This window comes from Eurosta solidaginis, chromosome 1 (assembly GCF_040869045.1).
Source record: "Eurosta solidaginis isolate ZX-2024a chromosome 1, ASM4086904v1, whole genome shotgun sequence".
Classification (NCBI taxonomy): domain Eukaryota; kingdom Metazoa; phylum Arthropoda; class Insecta; order Diptera; family Tephritidae; genus Eurosta; species Eurosta solidaginis.
This window is the reverse complement of record NC_090319.1, coordinates 392,504,506-392,515,038: the sequence shown is the minus strand read 5'-3', so window position 1 is coordinate 392,515,038 and position 10,533 is coordinate 392,504,506. Positions and strand designations below refer to the sequence as shown.

The 10,533-nt window shown below is 34.3% G+C and overlaps 2 protein-coding genes across 3 annotated transcripts in view; one reads left to right on the top strand and one right to left on the bottom strand.

Moving 5' to 3' along the window:
- Nucleotides 1-262: 262 nt before the first annotated feature.
- On the bottom strand, nucleotides 263-4,606 carry Lipt2 (Lipoyl(octanoyl) transferase 2). Its single transcript, XM_067763596.1, has one exon. The coding sequence runs from the start codon at nucleotides 4,154-4,156 to the stop codon at nucleotides 3,491-3,493; it is 666 nt and encodes a 221-aa protein (XP_067619697.1). The 5' UTR covers nucleotides 4,157-4,606; the 3' UTR covers nucleotides 263-3,490.
- Nucleotides 4,607-7,754: 3,148 nt separating this feature from the next.
- Sur-8 (leucine-rich repeat protein shoc-2) overlaps nucleotides 7,755-10,533 on the top strand; it is a 91,693-nt gene continuing 88,914 nt past the window's right edge. For both annotated transcript variants that reach the window (XM_067763589.1, XM_067763585.1), the window contains exon 1: nucleotides 7,755-8,008. The gene's annotated coding sequence lies outside the window, so the exon portion shown is untranslated. The remainder of the gene's footprint in view (nucleotides 8,009-10,533) is intronic.

Sequence of the window (10,533 nt, the reverse complement as noted above, 5' to 3'; positions counted from 1 at the left end):
TCCTTTTGAAAGATCTCACAGGACTTGAATAAAGCGTAGAGGCGTATTCAATTGTTTCTAAAACGTATTAAGTATACTAAGGTCGTATTTGTATTTGTATTAATTAAATTTTTAAGCCCTAACACTGATTACGACTGGTAAGATGAGAGAATTATAGAGCGTAATTTTCGAGAGAGCACTTGAAATACATACCTAATCAGTCCAAAGCAGCACTTGTTGGTAGAAGTAATGCGTAAAATAAGGTATCAAATCCATACACAACTGAACAGGGCGAAGAACTTGGTTCATTCCATTTATTAACAATATATATTAGTACAACAAGATTCAATATATTTTATAGTACAACAAACATTACATAAAAGGATAATATAATATTCAAAGCACACACCTAGTATGGTATTCTAATTTGTTTAATAAACTTCACAAAATGAAATGAATATGAACTTCATTTCGAAACCTATAAAAAAAAGTCACATTTTGAAAACGATCCCCTCATATTTTGATGAAATTTTGCATAAGGTACACTTTACCTATACAAAAATCACCTCGTTTTTAGAAATTGCATTTTTGAAAAATTGTGGGCGTGGCAATGTGTCAAAGTTGTGAGAAATGACGGTAATAGGTCGGCTATCGAAATCGTACACTGAAAAAATTTTTATTACACTGAAAAGCATTTTTTTGTTTGTTTTTAACTGATTGATCTTCGTAATTTCTTCCAAGTTTAGTTTTTAAAAAACTTAAAAAAATGGGTTTTTCAGCAAAATCAAAATTTTTACAGTATACGTTTTCGAAAGCCTATTTGAGTACCTTTCTAATGGTACCAAGATCTTTAAAATCGATTCAGCCATTCTGTAGTTATCACAGCTCAAAAGTACTATGATATCAATATATAAGGATGAATTTACTTAAAAATTTTTATAAAAAAAAAGAAAAAAAACTATTTTAGTTTTTTGACATGTTATATATATTAAATAGACCTTTCTAATAAAAATATATTTTATTTTAAAACACTTGGCCTTTGAATTTTTTTCAAGTTAAAAATTTTATTTTTGAAACAATGTTTCAGTGTAATACAATTTTTTTACAGTGTATATCTTCGAAAGCCGATTCGAATACCTTTCCAATGGTCTCAAGATCTTTGAAATCAGTAGAGCCATTCCGTAGTTATCACAACTCAAAATTACCATAATATCGAAAATAGAGATATGCATTTACTTAAAATTAAAAAAAAAACAAGCCATTTTAGTTTTTGGATATGTTATATCGTTAGCCTAATGTGAAAATGTGCTAAGTCACTTTTTACAAATTTTACAGGAGACGAAAAAAAAAATTTATAATTTTTGAAATAACCTTTTTTTCAAAACTGAAGTTGCAATACTTTTGAGTGTAGAAGCTTTGAAAAAGATAAATAAAAATCATGTATGCTAACCCAGCAGCTATTTTATGACTTAGCACAATTTCCGCACTAAAACAAATTTTTTCTCCTGACAGCACTTTTACTCAATATGTTTCCCCATCACTCCTTCCCTTTAATGGTTGAAATATAACACTAAAACTATATATTTAACAAAAAATACTATTTACTTGTCAAACTATTTCTAACGGTTCTGATCTGGACTCTTTTGGCGGATGGTGCGCAGACAATATTTTTTTTTTTAAATTCAAACAAATGCTGTGTTGTGTCTTATTCCAAAAAGACAACTGTCACATACTTTATCTACAAACTAAATGCTAAATCTCTTAATCGTTGTCAAGAGAGTAAGGACTTGGGTGTAATTTTTGACTCCAAACTCCCTTTTTCTAGTCACATTGACTTCATTGTTTCAACATGTTTTGCAATGCTTGGGTTCAGTAGACGTAACAGCAGGGACTTGTAAGGACCCAATGACGTTGAAGGCACTTTATATATCCTTGGTCAGAAGTGGTCTTGAATATTGCTGAATAATATGGAATCCTTTCTTTGAATCTAACTCCTATAAAATTGAGAAAGTTCAAAAAATTTTTACAAAAATTGCTTTACGTATGCTTCACTGGCCAGACGGCCTCCCTTCATATATCAGCAGGCACAAATTGCTTGATCTTCAGGCTTTGCATGACAGAAGAACTTTTATCTCACTCATGCTTGCCTATAGTGTATTAAACTTTCGCACGAATCGCTCTGATTTATCTAATTTGGTCATTTCATATTTCCACTGCGTGATCTTCGGCATAATAGATTTATAGAAAAAACTCATAAAACGAATTATGCTATGAATGAACCTATAACTAGGACTATTCATCTAGCAAGTCGATTCCATAGTGTTATAAATTTTAATAACAGCTTACATAAGTTTAAGCTTGAATTGTTTTCTATTTTTAACTAATCTGTAAGAAACCATGTAGTAAGAATTGAAGTAGATATGGTCAGCGCAAAGCATTTATCAAACACCAAAGGCATGTCTCAATTGGGTGAATCCAATTTCAAGGGGATGTGTTGCGCAAACCTCTCAAGGGGTTGGCAGCGAAATATATAGCTTCTCCAACCCAATTGTCAACCTCACCTACCAGTGGCGAATCCTGTTTCATTAACAGTCGAAGCTCTGGCGACCCAAAGTTCCTCATGAAACCAGGGGGTGGGGAGGGCGGGATGGCCTAGAAGGTTTAATGTGGTAATATAAATCGTTCCCGAGATGGTCGGGCTAGTACCTTAATAGTGCTTTGTTACCGGAACGTACCGCATCTATATCCGGCAAAGGACCATGAACATCGGTAACACTCCTCAAAGCCTTCGGGGAGTGTCTTTATCGTTAACAACAACAAATCATGTACTTTTAGACTGAATGAATTAAATAAATAAATAAAAAGAAATGACTGGTAATTCAGATTGAGATTATTGACAGGTTGACTTAGCACTTTCTTTTTAACAGTTGACGACTTAGCACATTTACACATCATTGCCCACAGCACGTAAAAATGAAAATAATTTTTTTTTTGGATCGATGTATGTATTTTGAATTCAGTTTTAAAACTGCATTAAAATAAATTTTTTCAAAAAAAGTGAGAGCACATTTTCACATTAAGCTAACGATATATATTAAATAGACCTTTCTAAAAAAATTACTTTATTTTAAAACGCTTGACCTTTGAAGGTTTTTTCAAGTTTAAAATATTTTAGAAAAAAATTTTCAGTGTATTAAAAAATGTTTACAGTGTATGTTTTCGAAAGCCGATCTTAATACCTTTCCAATGGTACCAAGATCTTTAAGCCATTCCGTAGTTATCGCAGCTCAAATGTACCTATTACCGTCATTTTTCACAACTTTGACACCTTGCCACGCCCACAATTTTTCAAAAATGCAATTTCTAAAAATGAAGTTGTGTTTGTATAGGTAAAGTGTACCTGTATGCAAAATTTCATCAAAATCTGAGGGGGTTGGGTTCAATGCATATCGGGTTTGATGTGAAATTCATCATATGTGACCCGGTCTATGAAAAGGTGGATGTTAATCATCTATTTCAAATCTCTTATTTGACAACCGAAACATTTAGCAAAACATTGAACGAATATATCCGTAGCTTCTTTTACACCAACATACCGATTCAGTTCACGACTCAATGATGTTACTCCTTTTCCTTCAATACCACAAGGCACAATAAAATCAAACCAACTCAAATCCGTACAACAATTAAGACCGATGCCGTGTGTTGTAACATATCGAGAGCCATGAACTCCAATGGCGCATATCTTATTGTTACCTACCCAGATTCCAGTATCTAAGGTTCTTGTGGCTGCTAAAATGCCCAACTTCCGGCAAGTTATAATGACAGCCTGCTCTAGTGTGGCAATATACCAGCGCATTTTTGGTCGAAACTGCCTTAAGTGTAAAATGGGGTATGCAACCAGCTGGCCCGGTCCATGGAAAGTGATCAGCCCGCCGCGATTTGTGCGATGAAATTCAGCTCCAAGTTTACGCAGGCGGTGTTCATCTTCATCAGAATAATTTTTTGTGCGTATCCCGATCGTATATACTGGATTATGCTCCTGCAAAACAAGGTAATTGCGAAAGTTGGCCCAATCTTCTAATGGCTGTGCACTTAATTGGCTTTGTAGTTTTAAGCCTTCTCCATAATTATGTCTACCAGCGCGTACCAGAGTAACAACAGGAATTTTCTTCATCGCTTATTGCGTTACTCATTCCAATGAAGCACTACATAATGGACTAGTCCTAGCTAGATTTGTATTAAAAAATATGATTAGCACCAGCTGCTACTTGCTCAATGTGACAGAATCGCACACAAATCAGGGTTGCATTTTATATAAGGTGCCACGATTTTCAAACTTTTGCTGATTTGTAGGGGTAGAGGGGGTCCTAAAAATCACAAAATTATCATCCGCAACTCTAGGAAACTCTTATTTAATAAAATATAAGCTTTTTAATTTCCAAATTTAGTAAAATTTCAACTTAAGTCCTGCACTTAAAATTCGGGTCGCACATGTCCATAGCGGTATCAAAAGACGCGTATTTGCGTCAATGATGACATTTGCGTCAAGATTCCGAAAGCAGAAACTAAATTTTTTATCTCGTTTAAAAGTTATTCGCGGAAAACCCGTACGTACTATTGTCGTTTTTTTCGTTGTTGCAATTAAACAAATGACGGTGCTGAATAGTGTTGCCAGCTCCGCAACAATATCTTTTTATCTTGGTAGAACATTATAAGGTGGTGGCACGTCGACATAAATGCAAACAAACATACACTATTAATGTATTTTGTTTTTGTAAAACACTTAATAATTGTAGTCTAATATTATTTGGGGTGCTGCGCAGAAGGGTGTACTACGCAGAAGGACATCACCGTGGCGGTAGCCACGGTTATACCACACACCCGGACTTGGCATGGCGTAGCCCAGGGTTATTTTTTATAAGCGCGGCCGAAGGCCGCCTATGCAGAAAGGTGTTCTACGCAAGTCCAATTTTTTATTTTCTTTTTGACAAATGTATGTATTCTGCACTTGTTCCAATTAAATACATTAATTTCAAATTATTCAGAAAATTACAAAACAAAATACATTGATAGTGTATGTTTGTTTGCATTTATGTCGACGTGTCACCACCTTATAATCTTCTACCAAGTTAAAAAGATATTGTTGCGGAGCTGGCAGCACTATTCACTATTCATTTATTTAATTGCAACCATAGTACAGGTCTACAAGTAGGATATGTAGCAGCGCGCACATACACAGCCACGCTCACCTGATAAAATGCTTGTTCTTGTTCGTTTTTTGTGTGGATGCTATTTGGCACTGTTGTACTTCTTAGGTCCAAGAAAAGTGTAGTAGCTAGTAACGAAAGCTGTGTAAAATTTTTATTGCAAAATTACAAAGAAATATCCGTATTTACTTTCAAACGAGCACTTAATTACATCTTTCTTTAAAATCCATATGTTTTGAACAATTTTAGTTAACAAATTGTGATACTTTATTACAGGGGACGATTGCTAAAACACGATCAAAACCGTCGGGGGAGGTAGTAATAGACGCGTTTTTGCCTCGCTTCCAATAATTCGAATACCTTTTCGCCTTTGGACTATTTTTAACAGGACAAAACGTGTTTTTTCATTTCTCTTTCCACATTTTTGCACGGTTTATTGCAGTCGACCTCGGTTTCAAAATGTTTTTCGCAGAGATCTTTTGAGCTGGTAGAAAAACTTAGCACCCGTGTTTGTATTCTTAATACCGGAATAACTAAGCGTCCTCAGATACCCCAATTCAAGACTTGTATAATTTTCTGTAGGACTACATTTTCATACTAAATTCGTTCAAAAAAATTAACCATCACAGCAACCCATTTCTGATATTCCGCTCCTTTTTTTGTTTCCCTCCGTTGCTTTCCACGACAGCAACCCCGGTAATTTTGACACTTCGTTCAGTGTCAAACGTATGTTCCACGCAGGTTCCACTGAGTTCCACAATAGTTTGACACAGACCGAAGTGTCAAACGGCATTGTGTTAGAAAGAGAAAGGAATTGTTTCACTCTCATACATATCATACTTGTAAACCTGTACTATGATTGCAACAACGAAAAAAGCGACAATAGTACCTACGGGTTTTCCGCGAATAACTTTTAAACGAGATAAAAAATTAGTTTCTGCTTTCGGATTCTGAATCTTGACGCAAATACGCGTCTTTTGATACCGCTATCGACATGTGCGACCCGAATTTTAAGTGCAGGACTTAAGTTGAAATTTTACTAAATTTGGAATTTAAAAAGCTTATATTTCATAAAATAAGAGTTTCCTAGAGTTGCGGATGATAATTTTGTGATTTTTAGGACCCCCGCCACCCTCGAAAAAAAGAAAAGTTGGAAAATCGTGGCACCTTATTCTAAATATTCCCCCTTGTTTTATCCACAAAAAAAATATCCAAAAAGTTGAAATTCACCAATTCAAATAATTATAGGTTATGGATATGGCGAGAAACCAAAAACCAATTGGTTCGCTATGGTATGGTTATGGCTAGGGCGTTATGGTATGGCACAAATCACACACAGAAGATTCCGCATTCACGAGTTCAAAATTGCTTCGTTCTGCGCATCTACGTCACACTTGACTGCTTGAGCGAATGAAAGAAAGAGAAAAAAACAAGAGCTAAAGGAAAATAACGTAAAAATTGCCCATAAAAAACAGCTGATCTTTTGTTTACATGCGCAATGCGCAATCTTTTCTGTTGTGATTTGTGATGGTATGGCTCCATTAATCGGTTACATTGACTTCCATAAGGTAGGTTCGATCAGCTGTTTTATCTGGTTATGGTTATATGGTTATAAGTCACCATTAATTAATCCTTAAAGAAGTTTTATTGGCCCTTTAGAAGCCGCTCGGTGATATGTCAAATAGGGTTCAGTTAACGTTAATTGGAAAATGTGAAAACTACACCAAGTCCCGGTTGCGGGTTTAAACTCCAGTTAAACGTGACTAGAGTGTAACCTTGCCACTTTGTTCCTATAAACTGAGATCAGTAGTAAAATTTTATAATATCCACCAAATCAAGGTTTAACTTTCAACTTTAACTGGAGTTTAAACTCGTAGTGAAAAACTGGACATAAATAGTGTGAACAGGCGTTCAGGGTTACTGGCTACCATGGCGGAACGAAGAGCAGGGGCCCTATTCGCTAACTGTGAGTTTTAAAATGTACACAAGAAATTGTGTAAACTTTGAAATTCTGATTCTGTAAAGCAAAACTGTGAACAAAAAACTCACTGATAAAAACTTCGTGAGTTTTCTTGGCAGCCAGTGTTCACTATTCTGACATTCAAAACTCATACGCACTGTTGCAGAATGACTTTTTTGTTTTCATGGCGTTTGATGAATATTTTCTCACTGACATAAGACTTTTACATTCAGCGCTCATTCAGCAAAACAATGTACACAATAATTTACAGAATCGCATGAACATTTAAAGTGTAAATTGTGTGTGCAAATGAGTTTTCAATGAGTGTACATTTTTCAGTTTTTCACAGTTACGTAATTGACCGCCGGAATTCAGTTGATCGGTACTTTTTTTAGTAGTATTTGGCACTTCAACTTCCGGAACAGTACGATTTGACCTTGATTCATCGGCTTACAAACACAAAGTGCATGGAATTTGTACTCATATTTGTATGCATGTCGCTGGGTATAGTTCCGCCATGCTGTTCACCATGAATGTCAATATGCGTATACAGCGCATGCGATTTCGAAAAAGGCAATTTATTACAGCCATATACTTTTTTAGGCGAATTTTCACCAAGTTTTTGTTAGCACACAAGTAAAAGAGATTTTCGTAAATTTAAGCTTGAGATGATATTGAAATATTTTAGATAATAATATTCTTATTTAACTTTTAATAAAAGCACTTAAGCATTGACTCAAATAACGGTATGAAAACAACATGCGCGTAATATAATATCAAATGACTGCAGACTTATTAAACGAAAAATCAATTGCGTGTATAATAGGCGAAGTTGCAAGTACATAAATCATTTATATTGGTAATTATCTAATTTATTGAGCTCAAAGTATATAATATATCAAAACTATACCAATAACAACAATTGAACAGGCTTTATTAACAATTTATATACAATTCGGATCGAGCCCGTTACAGTTGTTTTCCGTGTACTGTAATTAAGTGCAATTTCTTAGGTGTGAATGCTACTCGTTTATTTGTTAAAGCTTGATATCATAGAACGTCGTTTTTTTTATTTTCCCCTTCTAAACCGAAGTTCAAACTTTTTTTGCAAATATTTTCTCTTATCAATATTCACATTCTTTACAAAATTTCCTTCAAGATAAGGTCAAGAAATACATTCAGGCTTAAATCAATGGTTGCAGCACTCATCCCGGAAACAATTTTATAAAGAAAATGAATAATAAAAAAGAAAAATACATATTTACAAATAACAAGTTTTTAGGTTTGGCTTAAAAGAGGAAAATTTAAAAAATCCTTGAGCACTTTGTTGTGATCCGGATACCGCGCATTATTATAAACTAAGACCTAGTTTTTTTTTGAAGATTTGGTTTAATGGAGGGGTCTATATTTAATAGTCCCATATTCCAGGTTATTATCAATCGCAAATGTTGTTTAATTAATAGATAAAATTTCCTGTGTTTTTTAGCGCACGCTCCACGAGTACACAGTGGTAATACCAAATGGCCAAAACCATGTGTAACAGCTTGCTATTAGTATTTTACTATTACCAATTTTGTAAAATGGCACAAAGAGACGGAACTATTTCTAATTCTGTCCACCCGCAGTGCTTTCAACTGACACTTTTAACAATGTGATGCCCTACGAAATGGCAAACCTTTGGAATGCGTTCTCAACTGATTCAGTCGTAGGAGGTTCTGAAATAGTTGCTGTCTATGATAAATTAATTCAAAAACTTCCGCGCTGTTGGTACAAGTGAGGCTACCAACTGTCCCGCTCTGAATGCGATTAGCACAACTTCGGGTATGCAGGGTATAAACAACTTTTAAGGCCGTTTTCACCATCTTCAGTTATTCACTAATCTATTATCAAAATTTTCGTTTTAACTATGCTAACCGAAGCTTCGTATGTCAGTTAAGTGCACTGTGAATTCAAGTGAAAAATGTTTCTATTCCTCCATTTCCATACATACCTGTAAAATAATAAGCTGACAGGGAGAACGGTTGCCGCGAATGGAAGAAAATTTTGTTTTTTTACTCGCGGTTAATAAATTGAAATGCATTGAATTGCTGATTTGTGTTTCAAACCAACTTTTCTTTTAAATGTGTCTCCATAAAATCAGACAACATATTCATATTCATTTTTAAAATGTAGTAAATAGCACGATACAAAAAATGGAGGTAGTTCAATTTAGTGTGACGTTAGCCACTTGACTTTTGCGGGGACAATGACAATTTCACCAAAAACAAGCTACCAGATTGAAAAATGTTACGATTTTTTCTAATTTTGATGGATTTCATATTAACCAATACGACTAAATTACTTTCATAGTTATTTTAAATAAAAAAGAAAAAAAAATTAGCCCCATGCCTATGAAATATTTTAATACGAAATATCAGCCTAGAAAAGAAGTTTTTAATAAGTTTTTCGCGCTTCCGAAAAATGTTTTGGTGGAAGAAACATGGATCGAAGTGTGCAAAGCAAAAAACGCAAAAAATTACAAACATATAACACAAAAAAATAAGTCTCTGCGTCAAAACGTATCCAAAACAATAAAATCTAAAAAAAGTTAATAAATTCTCCAACTCAAATATTTTTAATTTATGGATATGACGAAAAACCAATTGGTTGGCTATGATATGGTTATGGCTTTAGTGTTATGGTATGGCACCATTAAGGGCGAATTAATGGTGACTTATAACCATAATAAAGCCATAACCAGATAAAACAGCTGATCACACCTACCTTATGCAAATCAATGTAATCGAGTTAGCGTTATGGTATGGTACCATTAATCGATTACATTGATTTCCATAAGGTAGGTTCGATCAGCTGTTTTATCTGGTTATGCCTTTATGGTTATAAGTCACCATTAATTCGCCCTTTAATCGATTACATTGATTTCCATAATACTAGGTACAAACACACAACAAATTGGCAATTTATACCATTTGGGCAATTTATTACGCAATTTATCATATAATAAATTGTAATAACAAATTGCCAATTTAAAAAAAATTGCGTCATAAATTGTTTCAAACTGCAAATACAACCTTGTATAGTGTGTTTATTGAGTAGATTTAAACGTCAGTTTCGCATGGCTCAACTATATGGTTGGCTCATCTCATCAGCTGATATTATTTTTTTCATTTCACTGGAGTAGGGATAGTCAAAAGAGGATGGCAAACTCAAAATGAAACCAAAACATTGAACAAATTTTCTTACAACACACACAAATTTCAAAGTTTTATGTTTTCATTTCATTCCATTCGCCTAATTCCATCACGCACATTTTGACATTCTGAACAAAAGTATGTTGTTGCTGCAGAGCTGAGCCAACCGGCTATCAAATTACTATTGTGTAAG